The sequence below is a fragment of the Hippichthys cyanospilos genome, chromosome 11 (genome assembly GCF_059441005.1).
Source record: "Hippichthys cyanospilos isolate Australia breed blue-spotted pipefish chromosome 11, RoL_Hcya_1.0, whole genome shotgun sequence".
NCBI lineage: Eukaryota > Metazoa > Chordata > Actinopteri > Syngnathiformes > Syngnathidae > Hippichthys > Hippichthys cyanospilos.
Window position 1 is genome coordinate 15,760,001 of NC_142379.1, and position 20,247 is coordinate 15,780,247.

Consider the following 20,247-nt stretch of genomic DNA (forward strand, 5'->3'; position numbering starts at 1 on the left):
GCCACCTGGCTATTATTGGTTGATCAATGGCCGGATAAACATTAACATTAGCGCTTCAGGAGAGGCAAATAATGTACCACAAAGGTCTGACATATAAAGGGAAAAGAAGCCGAGTGAGAAATGTTGATATTGGTAATAGGTATGTCAGGTTGACACATTAATTTGTGATTGATTAATTTATAGTAACAGTAAAAGCAGTATTTTTTTGCATTGATCATTTTTTTTTAATTTAACTTTATGCTTCCTGTATGCTGATAAGATCAATTTTATGCACCGGGCTTCTTGTGCTTGAGTTGTTTGGAGTTGGAAAACAAAGGCCAATCACACCCTGGCCTGGCCTGGCCTGTTGAGGGTGGGAGGGGTGGAAAGAAGACGTGAAAATGAAAGTGCAAGTGAGAGTTGTCGGTCGGATGAATGGCAAATTTAACTTTTAAAAACACATTGAGGGAACCTTGAGAGTGATATAAACCATTTGTTTTAATGAGTTTGCTTAGCACAGAAACAGTTCAAATTTGGCTTATCACATAAATGCGAAGCACCCGGCTACGACTGCAGCCATAGCAAAAAAAAAAAAAAAATGCTAATGTACCCAGCCATAGCAAAGCTCTTTGCCAAACTAATCTGGAGAACACTGATGTTTGACAAAGGATGGGTCAAACAAGATGGACGAAGTTTTATGTTATACTCTAATCATTTAGTATACTGCTTATTGGTTGTTGTGTCGCAGTCTTTTGTTCTGCCACACTAACACATGTATCTAAATTAAATATCGAAAATTCTGGTTAAAGGTATTCCTCAGAGATGTTTTTTTTTTTTTTTGTTGATTTTTCTTTTGTAATGGTAACTTAAACATTTGATTTTTTTTATTTTTATTTTTTATTCGACACCATTCGAGAAATATTGATCTGTCAGCCCCATAAGCTGAGTTTTGACGCATAGATGTACATTTTTATATCGGCTGTATTCTTACTTACAATAATTTCCATAACGGGAGAAGCTCGAGGGGGGCGTCAGTTGGCTGTATGCAGCAAGTGCCTGTTGCAGCTAACAGCAGCTTGTGTTATCTGAGGTTGTTACAGCATTACTTTCAATAAAAGAAGCGAGCAAACTGAACCAACGTCTGAGTCCATCCTTGTTCACACACGGGAATATGACTAAAACAGAGAGCATCATGTAAATGTTATGATGTCTCCAAATGATTCAATTAAGGGTGCTCTGGTTAGAGAACACAGAAAGGTATTCCATTTGACTCGTTTATTATTTGCGGTCTTTTGGCATTTACGGACACACAATCATAAACTTGGTGAATTACAGAAGCTGCGCACCTTCAGGTCTTTATGTAAAAGGATCTCGAGCTGCGGCGCCAAGAAAAGGAAAAACTTCTTCTTCTAGCACATTCACTACACTGGCGAGGCATTCACTGACCGCTCTCAATGTTGGGAAGTCTGAAACGCACTTAACTTATCGCGCAACAAATATATAACTTACGTATATGAACACAAGAAAATATCAAGAGTTTACAAAATATGAGACTTATTTAGTTTTGCTCTAGTTTTCACATTGTTGCCACAGTCTTGGTGCGTCTTATACACGGTAACATACGAGGATGTCTGAAATGTATTGTTCGCCTATCGTAAGGGTTAACGAAATGCGCTCATGGTTGCTTTGTCAGTAACAACAGAGTTCATCATCTATTTAAGTGTTTTTATCAAAAAGTGAAGTGAGCTAGACCAGTAATTTCCAACCCTACTGAATGATATTTGATATAATTTTAGAGATATTTAGATCATTTTTCTATGCCAATTTTGTGTGCGTGTGTGTGTGTGTGTGTGTGTTTGACCATCATTAGGGCTGCAAATGATTATTTTAACTAACAAATATTATTTAATCGATCCAGTGATGAATCAAATGAAAATTAAAAGCATGTTTTAATTTCCACCCATTTATCTCTTCTCCTTATTATATCTGCATACATAGTTTAAGTGACTTCTTTTGATAGTGTGATATGGGAGGATCTTTTTTGTTTAAATGAAAAAGTGAGACTTGGCCCTATCAGTGTTAAGGAAACATTAAGAACCAGACATTGCTTTGAAAACAGCTGCTTGAAGCCTGCTGGATTATTGGATTTATCTTATCTACAGTGTCAAGACAGCAGTACAAAATGGATAAATTGAGTATACTGTCACGGGACCATGACGGACAGCAGATTTTTTCCGTGTTTAAATAGGAACGAAATCTAATGTAGGGAAGACAGCCACCTACTAATAAATACAAAATAGTATGAAATAAACATTAGCTGAAATATTTCTAATAGAAATAAGACATTGCAGTTTATTCATGAAATTTGGACAGGCACACAAAAATAATCATGCCCTTAAGTTTTCTAGGGGATCACAATTTCTGTAGCTCAGTGAGACTTTGGAACCTGTCAACAGGTTTTGTGGCCCACTTCTTGTGAGAAAACCGAGACAGCTGTCTCAGGTTTGAAAGGTGCCTTCTCCAGACAGCATGTTTCAGCTCCTTCCATAAAGGGAACTTGAAAAAGTTCAATAATTTATTCATAGGGTTTTCTCATATTTTTAGCCCTGTATTTTGGGGCATTATCCAGTTGGAGGTCCCATGACCAATGGTTGAAGCCAAGCTTTTGGACACATGGCATAACATTTCTCACGAGAATGCCCTCAATAGTCTTGATATTCAAAATGCTATTTTAACAACTGTTTTTTGTTTTTTTTTTTTGCTTCATTTTGACATGCAGCTAAAAAGATTGACAGTTATGGTATACTGTTGCTAATTTTTATTGATAGGAGCATATCAAAATGGTGTGGAGAAATTATTCATGAAACTAGAATGGATTATGGTAATCATAAAGTAAAATATAAATCAAGTTCTCTGATGGTGTTTCATGATTTGTGGAAACATGATTTGTAGCATTTGATAGCAAAAGTGTATATGAGATCAAGTTGTGCGTGTGTGTGGGTGCTCTTGGTTTTTGCCGCATGATGGGGACCAATATCCAGGTTTAATTGTCTTTGTGGGGATCTCTTGCTCTTATGGGGACCACAAGTCCAAATGTCTTTTTGAGGGTCAAGACTTGCTTTTAGAGTAATGGTCTTAATTGGTTGAGGTTAGGGTAAGTCAGTCCCTCTCAAATAGTAGTACCGGTAATATAATAATGCTACGGGCAAGGTGATGTCAGGAGGGGCACGGATGACCCAAGTGAAAATTATTTGTATTTTAGTACACAGTTCTTATGGATAATAATCTCATTTATGGTTGCCATGGCAAATGTGGAGGGGCGCAAAATGTTTTCTCTTTCCTGGGGGGCTTTGCAAAATATAATTGAGAAGCACTGGGGTAAGTGTCAGGGTTAGGGTTAGGCAATCTGACCTGTTGTGATGGTTAAGTTTAGGGGCTAGGAAATGCACCATGCCTAAGATGTCCCCACAACAATAGGAAAACTCCAAGTGAGTGTGTGTGTGTGTGTGTGTGTGTGTGTGTGTGTGTGTGTGTGTGTGTGTGTGTGTTTATATGCATGGCATAGGGCTACAAACACACAAGTGCTTGCCAAAGGAAGCGTACAGCAGAATGATTGAAAAATACCGGTAATTGCAAATGTATAATCCACATTTGTTCAGTTTCAAAGGATTCAGTGTTTCATTCCCAAGCATGCTGAGACTAAACCGATTGCTTTTACAAACCGATAAAATGATTTCGTCATTTGTCTTTTATCCACTCTTTCACACGTGCGCAATGGCATGTATTCTGGCATGTGCATTATAATTGCTGAGCTCTTGACTCATGGAACTCTGTGAGGAAAAGTCACATGCAATAAAAACAATGAAAATTAATTCGACATTCATTTTGTATACCTCAAAGTGAGCACAAATACTATAACTTTAATTATTTCACAAAAGAGGAAGACTTTCAACACAATGTAATCAGAGCTGGCATTTCATTAATGGTGGCCATTAGTGAGGATACAAAAAGTTCAATGTTCAAGAATGTGGAACTAATCTTGAGCATGCTCCAAAAAAGAATCCCCCTTTTTCATTAGCTACATATTTGAGGTCTATCACGTCATCATGGTTTCACTGAGGGATAATTAATGTGACAATAACACTGTCGGGATAGTGATCCTCCGTAGACCATATTAGACAATACAGTGTATACTGTAGTATGTGTCTGCGTATACGTATGCTGTTGATTTATTTTCTCGACTATGTCTCAAGTGTTCTGATGAATTGTCAAAATCCAGACACATAAAATGAAGCAAGTGCATTCCCCGGACGACATGCATATCACGCCTTGATAGCTTGGATGCAAATCAGATCAATTTAATATTTTTTATAGCAATTTAAGTCTTTATCATCCAGTATTGTTGATTACAGTTAATTTAGATTCTTTTAGGTTTATGTTGTATTGCCGGGGGGGGCCTAATGTGTTGCACTGTGGCCCGCCTAGCTATTGTTAGTCAACCGCATGGCATCAAACTGGCTTGACAGGCAGCAGATTCTCCTTAATTCTAATTGCACTTCTAGGCCACCAAGCTTAAAAAAATAAAAATCAATAAATAAACATCTTGTCTCCTAGTTACTTTCGGTAACTATCTCCTTCCTGCCTGGGTCATTTTACTCTTCCCTGCCTGAGATGAGAACTGCAAGCCTAAGTAAGCCGAGCGAGTCAGACTCCCACTACATTTGGACAAAACTGAACATGTGAGTGCCACAGCTGAAATGTGTATTTTCATTCAGAATATCATGTTATGAGCCCTTTAAGTTAATCTATTTTGGTGTATTTGCATCACTTGCTATTGGAATATCAACAATTTCTCCTTAAAAAGATTCTGGGATTTCTTTTGTTTGTTTTTAACATGCCCTCTGGTATATCACTGAAGTTGGGCTGCTGGAAAAAACGTTTGGGTATCCCTGTCGTACAGTCTGATGCATTGAGATGTGTTTGTGTGAATAGGTGAATGTGAACATTTATAAAGCACTTCAAGCACCGTATGGTGAAGAAACTGTCCATTATCATATCATTTTGCACTGAAGATGGGAGAATGGAACTGCAAGATCAAATTGCAATGGGATTAGCTTGCAGTATGTATATTTTCAAGCAGGTTACACAGCCATTTTTCTAAAGCATATTTATTTAATTAAAGCTAACATACAATCATATATGTATCTAGAGTACACTTGTACTTGTACTCTTGGTGAGCTGAGTTCAACTAGGACCCAGAATGAACAGATGGACAGAGCATGGAAAACAAGCAGTGCTCATTGACACATTGAACACACATTCTGTTCTACAAGGCTGTTGAGGGGCTAAGCGGCTCTAAACCTCAACCTAGCCACTGAAAAACGACATGACAAAATGTATGATCACTGTTCCTTGCACATGAATTTAGCAATATGTGTTGACGCAGACAAAAACACAACCAGAACCCACTAAATTAGATAAGTGAACGTGTCTGAATCAATTATGACAATAAAATATGGACATGACAGGAGGTAAAATTCTTGGGCACTAAGCTGTCAAGTACACAAAATAAAAACCTGAACAAGTTGGTGCGTCTTTCAAGATCAAATGAACTTTGTTTGAATTAATATCAGCTTCTGGTCTACTGTCTGGCTGTTTATATTCACTAAAAAGGGAATAATCCCAGGACTCAAGGGTGTTTGTTACACCTAATCACCCTAAAAATAGTAAACATTGTGAATGTGATTATCATCCTAAACAAGTACGTTAATGCACTGTATAATCAGACTTGATTTACTCAAGAAAACACAGGCATTTTTAAAGCTAGTCATTAGAATCCATTTACAGGTAATGAGATGAGTCAAGAAAGATCTTCTCCCTTCAATTTAATATTTCAAAAGCACCCTTCAATTTGTCATGGCACGTAGCAAGAAACACCACTAGACTGCTGAACCCAGCCCATTAAACAAGCTGAAAAGAGGATCATCACCATTGAGGGTAGCAAAGACTTACTCGAGTCAAATAACATTTCATTTTGTTTTGTTTTTGTGACACACTTGCACTAAAAAAACAGGATTTCGATCAACAAACTCTAAATTTCAAAGTGAAGAAAATTTGGCTTTAGTGGGAAAACGTGTAAATAATTTGTGATGCTAACAATGGAATAATATCTTTCTTATTCTGACAGTGCACCAGACAAGACCAGAAAAGAAATCAAGATGTGTAGGTCATGCTAACATTTTACATCTCCCAACACTGCCAATGTATGCCATTGTTGATACAGCCATCAGAACATTGCAGATTTGTATCAACGCTGCAGTTGACAGCAGCTACAAATGCAGGCAACACATCCCTTATCCAAACACTTGAAATGGTTTCTTACTGCTTGCATTCATCTGATGAGAAACCTGTTTCCAGCTCAAACTTTGATGCCTCACTGCACTTGTAGCAGGTGTCTTACCCCATCATTCAAACGATGCCGACTAATCGGAATGTGTGCTATGCTTTCACACAGCCACGTTGGCCAAAGAATTAAGATTCAGGCCAAGTCTCATTGGATTGGCAATTTATATTTAGCGCTGGGCAACAGTTTGGACATCTCATTCAATGTGTTTTCTTTATTTTTATGACTGTTTACGTTGTAGATTCTTCACTAAAGGCACAAAACCTATGAAAGAACACCTTATTTACATGTACTTTAGTTATCTGAAAATAACCTGCTTTTAAGTAATTATTGCACACTTTCTGTAAATTCTATACACCTATTGGACAATGAGTGATCAAGTGTAGTCCTATAGTGTGTCTCAAGAGTCAACAAGTCCTACAAGTTGGCTATGTGAAAGCCTAGATTTTTGTGATTTACAAAGTAGGACTCAGAATCAGGCAAAAAAAAAAAAACATTCTATATTGCTTTGGGCAATTAAATACATGTTATATTTATTTTTGTTTGGCTTCTTGTGCCTCTTTTTCCGAAAGAAGGATCAACCTTTACAGACTGAAAAGAGCAGGGACATCTTTTTTCTTATCCGAGGCGTTTTTTTTTGTTCACCATAGAGGTGCAGACGTCATCTGATTGTATACTGACTGCACATGTAGCTTTAGGCTCATATTCCCCTTTTCCTAGTTTACTGTCAGTTTGTCCACTGGGAGGCATAAAAGCCACTTACTGCACATGTCTCTATGTCCCTACAGACACAGTTGAGCTTTTAGAGTAAAAGGTATATGATAAACCAGAGGGATGCTGACCTCTCAGCCTATGGAACATTTCAGGTGTGAGATTGAGTGCACTGGTGTAAATTTAGTAGAGTATAATCTTTGTTAGTGGTGCGAGTGAGCTGGACAACCAAAGCCGAGGAAAGGTTACAGAAAACTTGAAACGCGCACACACTCACTGTAGCCAGTTTTGTCCTCCAAGTAAGTAAACAATGCAGAGTAACTAATCTTTGGTGGTGCAGTGTGTGGGCTAAACTAAAGGTGAGAGTAGTGTGAGTTTACACACAAAAAAACACCCCCTTCTCCTTTAGTACAGTCCCCTGGGGAAATCACACAGACATCAACCTCTCTTGAGGTTCTTTTCAGCCACTTCCCTTTTCTTCCCTGCCTTTTATCCCACTCTCCATTCAATATTACAAAAATGTATTATATTATTAATACAATGGAAGTATGGGAAATTTAATGGATCAGCCAGATAATCGCCCAAAACCAATCTCTAAGTGTTCATGAGAATGAGTGCAGACTTATATATTGGGGATGTCCCAAAAAAATAAAAAAAAATGATTCACATAAAAATCGGGCTTCTCAATTACTATGATTCAGAATCCATTTGAAATGTAAAAATATAAATCCAAATTATGATGACAAAAATGTTTTAAAAAAAATCCGCTTCATGCCGGCTTTCATATAAAGTCGTCAGAGGCGCGCTATCATGGCGTCACTGCGCAGTCCCTTGGGGAAGTCAAGCTTGCACGGCAGGATGCATAAGAATAAAGGTGAGGAAATTCAACCTCCCCTCCTAGTTGCAAGCTAACATACACGGCCATACAGTGTAGTGGAAAATGTTACAGACAGCTGAGCCAAGTAAATATATCATGCCAAATGTTTTTCAACTGGGAGAGTTGTACCATACCCAAAAGATTGAAAGAAAAGTTGCCAGTGACTTGACCAAAAAGGCTTTTCCCATACTCTAAATTTACATAGCTGCTTATTTGAAAAAGTTTATTCTCATATCTTCTTTGTCATAAATTTTCGCCATGCTTGCAGGTATACACATGTTCCATGCTTTGCCCAAACTCTAAATTTACATAGCTGCTTATTTGAAAAAGTTTATTCTCATATCTTCTTTGTCATAAACGTACTGAAAAATATTCATCTCATTCATTTGTATAACAGTTTTTCACATATTTTGGTACAGTAATTTCCTGTGAAATGACAACTTATGTTCTATTTTATCATAGAGATGCACTTTTTGTTTCATTCTATTTCATGCTATAAAAACTACAAAACTCAGCAGCTGTTTTTGTGGAAAAAAGGCAAAACTTAATAAATGTAAAAAAGAATAACACCGTTATTATGTCTTGCAAAGCCAAGTGACGCAGTATGCTGTTCTTTGCACATCTATAGATTGAAGCAGAAATCATTTTTAAATTGAGTTTTTACATTAAATCGACAGTTGATTCTGAATCGAATCGTATACCCAAAAATCCGAATTCAATCGAATCGTGAGACAGTCAAATTCCTATAGCCGAATAGATAGCTACTCTATTACTCATTCTGCCTCCGTAGTGCTGACTTGGCCGTGCTGAAGTGAAGAACATCTACTCTTTAGTGTGGGAAGGCCGCCCACATCAGTTCAACACACTAGCCTTAGCAACAGTGGGAGGTTGTTTTCTTTGTATTATTCCAAAGTTATTATTACAACGTTAAAATGACCATTTTGGGTCACTGATAAAAGATTTTTAAATCTTGTGACTCAAAACAGCTCTCCGGGAACAGCTCTGAGATTCAAGTTAACATGAACTCCCTTGCCAATTATTTTCTATCTTTGTTGAAGATTTCCCAGTAAGCTATGACCGTTTAACTTTTGAAGTAAAAGGCACGGTATATACAATGAGGTATTACAAAGTAAAATAATAACCTGTAAAAGCAAAGTTAAATCCCTTCAATGTATATTTATGTTTTAGGTACATCAAATAACATATCCTGTGTAAATCTGTTAGGAATTGTTACATTTGAGGTGCTATTCAGATGTGTTTTTCTCATATTTTTTTTTGCGTGTGCAGTACTGTTTCTTAGCAAAATGTGTCATTGTTATTGCAGTTGTAGATGTGTGAGTTTGGTAAGATACACATTTCATGTATTGCAATGAAGCGAGCACCCGTTCTATATTGAGCTGCACATACATCACTTTATATCCCACAGGGATCCACTAAAGATAAAATTCAGCAGCTCCAAATATAGTCCATTTATCAGACAAAACATCAACAATGACACACATTTAGGGACACATACGTGCATATATGTATTACCTGCTAATACATACCCTCAAATATGCTTCAAGGTTCGCTGTGATGTGAAGGTGCCCTTGTGTCAGTAGTCATTAATCAAAATATGTGGATTCAAAGTGCCATGGCAAGCAAAGCAATTGGTGTCTACTTGCGTGAAATTCTTCTCATTGTTTAGAATCCTGCGGCAACAAAGGGCAACATTACTATATGTGCGGGACCCAATCAAGTAGGGTAAGCCTTGTTAAAAACCTCTAAATGATATTTTGCTACATGTGTCGCAAGGGAAGCATTGCCCATGCTTCATGGTTGTAAAAAAAAAAGAAATGTCAAACTCCCTGGATCTGCAATACACCACATCTTATCTGACCGTTAATACCTGAATGAATAAGGAATTAACTGAGTGAGTGCAGAGGCCTTTGTGTGTGAATGCGCAAAAGAAAAAGATGTACAGCAATCCTTATTTTTTTAAATCCATTTTGCGTAACAACCTTTGTGGAAGGCTGAGCTCTACCGAGTGCTGTTGTAGTTTTAACCGTTTCTGTTTACTACGTGGAAAGCACACTAGCTTGTGTTTTCTGCACCAAGGTGTTTAATGCCTGAAGTGCACATGTGGGTGCTAATTTATTGAAATTGCCGCGGTGGTCATGAGGACCATTTACAGTGAAACTGTCAAAAGGCTTAATGTCAACGAAGCATGCACATGAAAAAATATTCTTGCGCTATGCAGAATTTTAAAAACCAATGCACAAAAACATGTGCATTTGTTTTCACACATAACTGAATGGAAAACGCCCTTGTGTGATTTTTCAAATCCAAAGCAGAAATGAGCGGCTCACACACAAGGAAGACATAATGCTGTGCTGTGCTTTTCATGAAGCCCCAGCAGGCCATCAGGTTTCAATTGGAGGTCTGTGTCATATGAGGATATTAAAAAAAAAGGCTTTAAAAAAAATCCTCATGAGCATTTATAGATCTTCCAATATTTGTTTTCATTCAACTGCTTTGTCTGAAGGAGGAATTCAATTATGGAGATTATTTGTAGGGTGAGATGAAAAGTAATTGGGGAAAAAAATGGAGTTATTTGCCAGTGATGACCAATGATGTTTTGTTTTTTCCTTGATGAAGACAATGCACCGCTTTCTTTCACCCCTTGGATATCAGACTGCAAAGCTTGATGACACATCCCAGCCTTTTATATAATCAGCAAAAAAAAATAAAAAATAGGGAAGCAGCGAGGATTTTAATCAATGTACATGATTCATTGCGTAAGAATGACGTTCCAAAATCACTACAAACCTTTGCAACCTAGTATTCATCCGTCATGTTCATCATCTTCCATGAAATGTTCATATTTTTAGAATGATGTCCATTGACAAAAACCCCAAAATCTAAAATTGGGTGCGAAACGTGTATACTATCACTTGATTCAACAGACACACACATCCAGAAATGTGTGTGTTTGTTGCAGTGGAACACAAACACATGATGGATTCAATTTCGATACATTTTTTCAGGGGAATTACACAGCTCAGTTTTAGTTTTGTGTTACGCATAAAAATGAGACCTCTCTGGAACTAAATAAAACAGTCATGTCTCAAGTCAATATAGTGCTCATAGAGAAATAAATATATTCACTTGCAAACATTTCCATGCCATTCATCGAGGCCAGGATGAAAGAACATCACAGTGTACACAGATAACGAACACAATATCAATTAGCCATGAGTGGCAGTTGCTCATGCAGTCTTGCAATGTTTCAATTTCGTTTGTATGCATTCAGCGCATCTCTATAAAAGCGAAGAGGCAACCTCAACATACGCTCTTGATAATGTGGTGCAACAGGTGACAGAAAAAACTCATTAGTTCATTTGTTTGCACACTTGCATTATGATCTGTTGGTCATTTGATTTCTTACGCCGAAACAATATCACATCACGAGAAAATTGTGCATTAAAAATGTCCGTAACAAATTGATCGTTTGATACACATCTTCAGATCTTTCTAAACTCAAGTTTTGATGAATAGAAATTCTCAATTCAAAACAATCATCAATTATTTATATCGCCCCCCCAGTGGAAACGCAATTTGGCAGATCCAAAGCGCTTTGGACTTGATGGGACAAAAAAAATAGTCTGCAGTTGGTTGTCAAGGTGTGTTAGTTGCAGTTAGCTGGCGCTGTGGCACACTTAGCAGGGACTGCTACATTTATTTCTGGGTCTGTTGTCACAGCTGTCCAGTAGACTTGAGCAAGTTGAAAGACATGCCAATGTGGCAACCGTGTTGGCAAGGGTGGCTTTCCCATTAAGGGCTAGTACGTGGCAGACATCTTGGCAGGTTGGTAGTCCCAGAAATCATCATGAAAAATAGGGCATTAGCTTAGCATCACCATAGAAACAGAGCTCAAAGGGAGTGTTGTGGGGGGGGGGGGTTCAGTTGTTTTTTTTAATGACATGAGCTTGTGTATGTATATCTCTTGAACGGCTATTTTTGAAACAGTACATTATTTTTTATTTTTTTGTCAAGAACCTTCTTAATAGCGTGGTAACATTGTATTTAGAGCCGCAACATTTCATTCATTAAGCATTCTCTAAATTTTCAGAAACTTCTGGATTTCATTCTTTCATCAATATTCTATTTTGTCTGTAATCATCTATAAGCAGACTCATTATACTGAAAAAACATTTGGACCTCAATCTCTTTAGAAAATGTATTGCAACCAATTCCATCAAATCAAGTAATTGATAAAAGCATTCAGATTTGCATTGCCTTAATGTGATTCTTCTAACTAAATGATAATTAGATGTAATTTGTTGCAGTAATTCTTCTAAGTAGGTTTTCTCAGAAAAATGATCAATTTTTGTAATCATTTATTTGAAGTTAAGGACCAAACCAGGAGCAGAATCTTTGTTCATTTATTATTGTATTCTCAATTTGACTTAATGTATTGTTTTGAATAAAGTGATGAAAACTCAATCGTGTTTCTTTTTATCTAATTCATCTAACCTACAGATGAATCAATTAAACTCATCTGTTGCAGCCCTGATTGCATCTCATGAACTTGACCAGCTGCAGGCCATTATTTTCCCAAAGCACCCGCAAGATCCTTTTGGACAAACTTTAAAACATTTCAAATAGTTTGTTTTGTTTTTACACCTGAAAGTTATACCAAATTATGTTGGGACTTTTTTGGATCATGAAAAACTGGTTCAATTTAACGGACAAACGGCTCTCCAGTAAGAGATGACCTCTCCCCTCATTAGTCTGTTCAACGGAGGTTCCACTGTATCCATATTTTCAGGCCTAAGCTACATCCAAACATTTATCTTACTGAATTTCAGCCTCCAGCTCACAACACCAGCATGTAAGCACCACATGATTCCCTGACAAATTAATCCTCACATCTGTTCTGCTGAGGGGCTGGGAAGAGATTAACCTGCTGCTTTTGCTGCCTCATTGCTTCAAGTGCTCATGCAAAAAGCGTACACGCATACTGTACAGTACATACAGTGTGCACGAAGACTCACAACTGTCAAATTCTGGACTTGGGCCAATGCTTAATTCATCCAGGGGTAATGCTCATTTTTGTCATTCTAACTTGTATTTAAAAGGACATGACTGCAATAGTTGCCACTTGTACGATTCACCAGAGAGACACCAACAGGTGGCGCTGCACTTGAGTCGGACGGCTTTTTTCTTTCATGGTGACACCTTAGCAATGGGCCAAAACTGGAATGCTGTTAAACAAGGTTTTAAGCGTCAGTGCCTGCCTGTGGATATACGCATGCGGCAGCCTGACTCACGGCAACACAGTTACCACACATTGCAAATTTACACACGTACTCCAACAGAAACACACATTCGTACACTTGGCTGCGCAAATAAAGGTTAAGTAAATCAAACAAATACAGAGCCAAAGTAACGTTACAAGAGAGCAGCAAAAGAGGGAGGAGGTAAATGTGTGGAGATACACAGGACACCCATAAAGTTAAGTACCGTAACAATCATAGTGTTTCTCTCATGTGTGTATGTGTGAATGAGGCGTGTACATTTGCATGCGTCTCACTAAGTATGTATCCAGATGGGTAATACAAACTAAATGGAGCAGGTCCGCACAGACGGCCAATCATTTTTTATTCAAGCTCCTTTTAATTTCAATTAGAAATGCAAACACACACTTGTTGCATACACTGATAGCAAGCAATTATCAAGGGGGTTTGGTGCTCACTAAAACGTCCCTTTGTGTGTGTTTGCGTTGAGGAAAGCGGTGGGGGTGGAAGAACAAAAAGAGAGGTCATTTTAAATTGAAGGCCGCTGCTTGTATGCCACATATCGAACAAGCGCACAAAAGGAGGAACAAAATAATTGAAGGTAATGCCTGTGTTCCTTCCGGAGGTTTGAATGGACAGATCGAACTGACGCAAAGGAACGTGGGAGCACTAGCTCTCATTCTCATGCACACACACGTACAGACAGATAACCATTCACCCGCCATTCAAAAAAAACAAAACCAAAAAAAAAAAAAAAACCTCACTGGTTTTAATTTCTTCAGTCTCATTTTGTCTTGAATGATTTTTACCTGCACACTCAGAGCCCCAACACCACACACATTACTCTTTCTATTCTCTTTTCCTCTTTTTCTCTCTCTTTTCTCTCTCTCTCTCTCTCTCTCTCTCTCTCACACACACACACACACGCGCGCAAACACGCTGCAAGTGATAAGAATTGAAAGAACAAGAAGGAGTTCCGACTTACCTTGCACGGAGAAAAAAAAAGTTTGGCTCTTGGCAAATGAAAACCGCGCGCATGACCGTGCACGTGTGACATCAAGACAAATTTCATGCAGCTGCATTTCATAATCTACCTGTGACTATGATAGACTACATAAGGGCGATGAGAATAAATAAAGGGAAGCGAGAAGAACGTGGCAAACATCGAGCATCCTGTTTGAGTTCCTGTTTTGAGACCTTGGAGTCATGTGGCCACAAGACAAGGGAGGAAGACTGCACTCTTACCTGGACTTTGTCAGAGAACGTGGTGGACTGTCTGCTCGTCAGGCTCGGAGCCGAACTCTCCTCTGGACGCAGTAAGACTTGCTGACCTCGTCTGCGGGCATCAGAAATGAAAAGTCAGGACACGGGCGCATTTTTTTTTCTTGTCTGTGTCAGCGTTTACAGGATGATATGCCGCCGTAAAAACAACTCACACACACTTATCTAGAAAGTTCAGAGTTGAGCAATGTTGAAATGAAAGCACGTGTGTGTAGGGGAATTCAGAGTAAATGGTATGTGTGTTAAGCCCTTACAGGTCCTTCCCTTTCTTCCTCTCCAACGCGGTCATGTCATCTCCACCTGTCGTACGCAGAGAGAGCGCCGGAGTCACACACGCATTGGCGCACGCGGCGACGCGGTGATGCACGCACTCGCAGCAGCGGGTTGGGACACACACTGGTACACTGACACCACGAGCTGCGGCTCGCAGAGCTCTGAGTGAACACGGTCTCTCCTCCTCCTCTCTCCTCCTCCCACCCCCATCGCTTAGCTCATCCTCAGGGTCTTACTGCCTCCGTCAACCTTCCGTGTTTCACCTTTCTTGTTGCTTTTTCCAGCAGGATGCCCTCGAGCACACGTGCGCCGGCAACAATATCATGCAGGGAACGAGCAGTAGACCTCGGAAAACTCTTTCTTTTTCAAATAATGAGAATAACTCTACTGAATGATGCATAATATTGAATAATGAATATGCAAACAAAAATACCCATTAAATTCATCTTACAGATGCTGCCTAATGTAAGAAGCTGTCACCATTAAATCATTTTAGCATTCTGTCAGAATCCATATTCTGCTTCTTCAGATTTTGCTGATCGTCTGATGATTTTAATCAGGTGTGTTGGAGAAAGGAGAAGTACAATACATCCAGGACCAGGTGTGTAGACCCCTGGATTTACAAGTTTTTAATTGTGAGTGCTTTTTTCCACAAAAATGAGAATGGAAGACTGAGGAAGACTGACAAAGTAATTTCACGCCCATCATGCTTCTTGATATGTCATTTTTTTTATAGATTGGATAAAACGCTCACTGTGTAGGTATTTGCAATTTTTAACATTTGATGCATAGACGTACAGTTCTTTGGTCTGAATTTGAAATATCTAGCTGCATTTGAATGCACCACGGGGTTAGCACTAGCTGCAAATTGACTGGTGCTTTTCTAGTGTCCTTAATCAGCGATTGAATAAAATAATGTCAGTATTAAGGTTGGGACAAGATCCCGTGAGACGAAATCTCACCGGATCAAACACCCCGAGATTTCTCGCACAGAGATTCAGTTCCTTATCACTTTTTTAGAAGGTACAGCTTATTGAGTCAGAAGTGCATTGGAGGGCAACTGGGCTGATTTTGCCTCGCCAATGGACCCATCGAGTACGAGAGCTGGTATGAAGCCGTTTTTGATGGTGGAAGGCGGTGGATTTCGGCGGCTAATTGAAACCCTTGACCGTGGCCTGAGATACCGTCACAACATCACTAGTCGCACAGTAGTTCTAACACTTCATAAGAAAACCAAAGCAGAGGTCATTGATGCCATGACTTTGATTATTTTTCATGTTCGAGTATGAAGGAATTCAGCTGCAACTTTTCTTGAAGCAGCGTGTGAAAAGTATATTAATTTGTTCATATTCAACTATTCTGAGAGATGAGAGATCTCGGCTGAATCATTTGTTTTTGCAGCAGCATACGGAAAAACTTTAGTTTATTGCAGCCTGCTCAATAAAAATATCATTTTGAAATTGAAACGTTTATATTAGAAATTTTAAATCTTTATTTAAAACTTTTGCGAAAATCTCAATTTCTCGTTCTCCAGGACTCAATGTCGTGAGATATCTCGTCTTGCGGGATTTGTATCCCGTCCCATGCCTAGACGGTATGTTGATGTGGGTAGGGATGTGATTTGATCACAATTAGATGGACGTTCGAGGAGTACAGCGAGCTGTTATCCTTGTATTATGTTATGTCCAATTTTAAGTTGGCCTTCGCATATGCCGATAGTGTGTAACGTGGTGTTGTTGTCTATTCCTTCGCAGTGTGTGTTTGGTGTAGTTAAATCAGGCTTCTCGATTACATTTTATAAAGCCCCCCCATTAGGAAAGCGAAAACTTTTGTGCTGCCGCCACTCAGCATGCTGACTGCAAAGATAAGATTGATAAAGATAGTCTACTAAATTATATAAGTGTACCTGAAAGTGTATCCTTTTTAAAATTGACAAAAGAAAAAAGCAATATAGATCAGCTTCCAATACTTGTTAACAACGTTTTACAGTGTTTATACAGGTTACGGGTTAGTCTAAAACTGAAAAAAAGAAAACAAGAGCATACAAGTGCTTGAAATCACACACACACACACACACACACACACACAAAAATGTATTTTATTGCAATTACGCTTCTCATGGTAAAAACAAAATCTTTTCCCTGGGGTCATCCACGCCCCCCCCGGCATCACCTCACACAACTTGCCCCACTATTTAAGCAGGAATGAGATAAATGCGCATCGACAGGAAATGGATTTGTAGGAAGCCTCAGTTTTATTTTTTTAATTTATAAAATTGATTTGGGGATACAGTCGAACCTCTATATAGTGAACCTCTACAAAGTGAATCTCTCTTCATAGTGAACGAATCTTTACGGTCCCTTGCAAAACAGCTATATTTGACGTGTATGTAAAACCTCCTCATAGTGAAACTCCACATAGTGAATAATCTCTTCATAGTGATGCTATTAGTCAGTCCCTTGACAGCATCTACCTCTATATTGTGAATATCTGAACTTAACGAAAATTGTGAAGTTGTAAAATTGGGCGCACTGTCGGGATTTCCTCCCTGCCTAGCCGCTCTCGCGCGCCGCGACTTTCTCTTGCATTTTCACTTCGTCCGCCGTCCACTGCGCACGCGTTTCTCCGCTGGTCATCCCTCCGAAAATTCTAAGATGTCGGAATCTGCCGTGAAAAGTATGGATGCTAGATCTATAAGTCGGAAGCGAAAGCCTTTGTCGTTGGAGGAGAAGTGCGACATAATTCGGAAGTGTGCGAGTGGAGGCATACCGTGCAACCTCGTATTGACAGTTACTTTCTCCGCGCTGATGACATGCACTGATCATGTTTTATTATGATCATATACTGTATTCATTAACTATTGTTGAATAATAATAAAGAGTTTTGTTCAATGTAAAATGTTTTTACATTAGTTTTACCGCATTAGATTTTAGTGTTTAAACAACTTAAGTTGTTTAATGTACATTTATTTACATATTTATTTTTAAAAAAAACGTATATAAAATTATTTACATATTTATTAAAAAATTATTCACATATTTCATCAATGAATTCTGAACATTTTAGGAAAACCTCTATAAAGTGAATCTCTCTTCATAGTGAACTTCTCTCCTCGGACCCTTGAAGTTCACTATGTAGAGGTTCGACTGTATTTTATATTGATCCTGAATCGTACTATATCTTGATTCTTTCGTGAATCAAATTAACACTTTAGTTCTTCAAATTAATTTACACAATGCCATTTTTTAGAAAATTGCAGTTCCCACACCAAAAACATGCAATCTATTCAAGTGTATGCAACAGGATCACCATTTCTCAACACCAAAGAAATTTAAGATCATTTCTCAGAATCCATCCATTTATTTTCTATCCTGTTCAGGCTTGCAGGGGGATCTGGAGCCATTTCTAGTTTACATAAACTGAGAAGCCGACTATGGCCAGCACTCATTAGCAGTTGTGCAGGCACGGCAATTGTGAATGGGGCATTGGTCAGGAAATGAGCCTGCATATGCAAACCACAAGACAAGCTCAACACCCATTCCTCAACACTGCTACAGTTTTCAGAGAAATTACTATTTCCAGATTTTCTTTATTGAGTTCCTACAAGTACACAAATCGAACCATTGCACTCTCAGTTAAGGTGAATGTTCCTGTGACTGCTTCTTCCCTGAAACGTTATTCCAGGACAGAACCACATAGCAGCTTGATAAATACAGAGCTAATCAGTGTTGCATTTGCTTCATTGTACACATATGCACATGATCACGTGCACATGGATGCCTGTACATTGATGGACTGTGTGTCCATCTTCATCTGTTGTGGACCTTTAAACACACTCAATCACTGAGCAGTTCATCTGAAGAGAGTATTGATCACAGGTTTTCCATTAAAGCAAGCGGCTGAGTATTGCTGCTCTAATACAATCAACACAAAATCCTAGCCAGCACTCACTCACTCACCCGCTCGCTCGCTCGCTAGCAGTGGCCATAACCACTGTGCAGAAGACGATAATTAGCATGGAACTAGAAAACAGCAAATAACCTTGGTCTGTTGTCACTGTGTGTCATTGGTTGGGCATAAGCGCACATGTGACTAGTTGAACCAACTCAACGTGCCATCACAAATATGTGCGTCACGGGTAACACACACAAAACAATGATTGCACGTGTCGATGAACAAACGTGTGTATGTTGTGTGCATGAGCTTCCATTTGTGTGATTGAAAGCTCTAAATGGTGAAGGTGCACTCAAGGGAAAAGTGCTAATCTACATAATGGTGGAGCTATATTAACAGCAGCCTGATGCGCTCACTGTCACACAATCGGGTGTCTCATCCCCAGAACAATAATTTTTTTCACAAAAGGCCCTGACAAAATACAGTATTTCATTGCAATTATACACAATTTTCCAAAGTATTTACATTTAGGGTGAATCAACATTTGCATTTCAATTTTCTGTGGATGTTTTGTCGTTTCACAAATCAGAAAAAGAGGTTTCGAACATAGGAGGATATTTCCAATGGGAACATTGTGAGTCAATACAAATCAGAGGTCAACCAGCATCATGGAAGGGAATGCGGTCAACCTTAGTTCTACTGTATTTTAATCTAACTTGGTCAAACAGTATGTATGCTTGAGTTGAAACTCATTGACTCATTGGTATATTTCACGTGACAGCTACACTGCCACACTCTAAATTAAATTTAAAATAAATCGAGCGCCTTATATACTGGTGAAAACCAATCCTGCATGGCTTATTGGATTCTCTCCGACTGCAGTTCATCCCTGCTTGAAAGAAAAACAAATCTTAAGAGAGCCTCCTCTGAAATTGGAGAGGGGAGCCCATATTCAGGTGGCTGCGACAGGAGTGTGTTCAGCTTGATGAGTAATGTGCGCCCGGGAAGAAGCTTCGACTGCCTAAAGAGCCGAATAGGTCGGAGGAGAAGAAGCAGAAGCGCAGTATATAGACAGCGGGTCTTCAATATTTTGGATCATAGACAAGAATAACAAGGAGCTTTGTGGATGTACAGAGAACAAAAATCTCCCACTGCTTCTACTACTGCTGTGTACTATTCAAATGAAAGAGCCTTGGGAAAATACAAGCGTCACTTGTTGCAGCGTGAGACAAGCAAATGACTTTACCTTATTGTTTCGCATAACGTATTTCCTTTAACAAGACAAGGAGTAAAAAAAAAAAAAAAAAAACAGGAAATCAATGAGGACACGCCCTGCACAGACGTATGCTTGTTATGTGGTCATTTCAAAAGTACAGAAGGGAGTGCCAACTCTGAGCTTGTCTCTGGAGTAAAAGAAAAAATAATATTAAGGTTTAAGGTATGGCTCAATTAATTGTAGTCTGTTCCATTCACAAATGACTTAAAACAGGGATATCTAACACTTTTTGGTGCGGTGAAAATGTGTGGGGGCTGGCCGAATTCACCTCCCA

At 38.8% G+C, this 20,247-nt stretch overlaps 1 protein-coding gene and 1 long non-coding RNA gene across 5 annotated transcripts in view; one reads left to right on the plus strand and one right to left on the minus strand.

Moving 5' to 3' along the window:
- The window catches only part of pde2a (phosphodiesterase 2A), a 197,284-nt gene that overhangs the window by 96,110 nt on the left and 80,927 nt on the right, over nucleotides 1-20,247 (minus strand). For 3 of the 4 annotated variants that reach the window (XM_088428419.1, XM_088428416.1, XM_088428417.1), the window contains one exon: nucleotides 14,495-14,585. In XM_088428419.1, the coding sequence (XP_088284545.1) occupies nucleotides 14,495-14,585 (91 nt within the window). Of the gene's footprint in view, nucleotides 1-14,494; nucleotides 14,586-14,784; nucleotides 14,953-20,247 lie in introns of those variants that run through there. The other variant, XM_088428418.1, reaches the window with a different exon arrangement.
- On the plus strand, nucleotides 14,278-15,258 carry LOC148416137 (uncharacterized). Its single transcript, XR_015867299.1, has 3 exons — nucleotides 14,278-14,565; nucleotides 14,648-14,763; nucleotides 14,844-15,258. It is a non-coding gene; the product is annotated as an uncharacterized LOC148416137 (long non-coding RNA).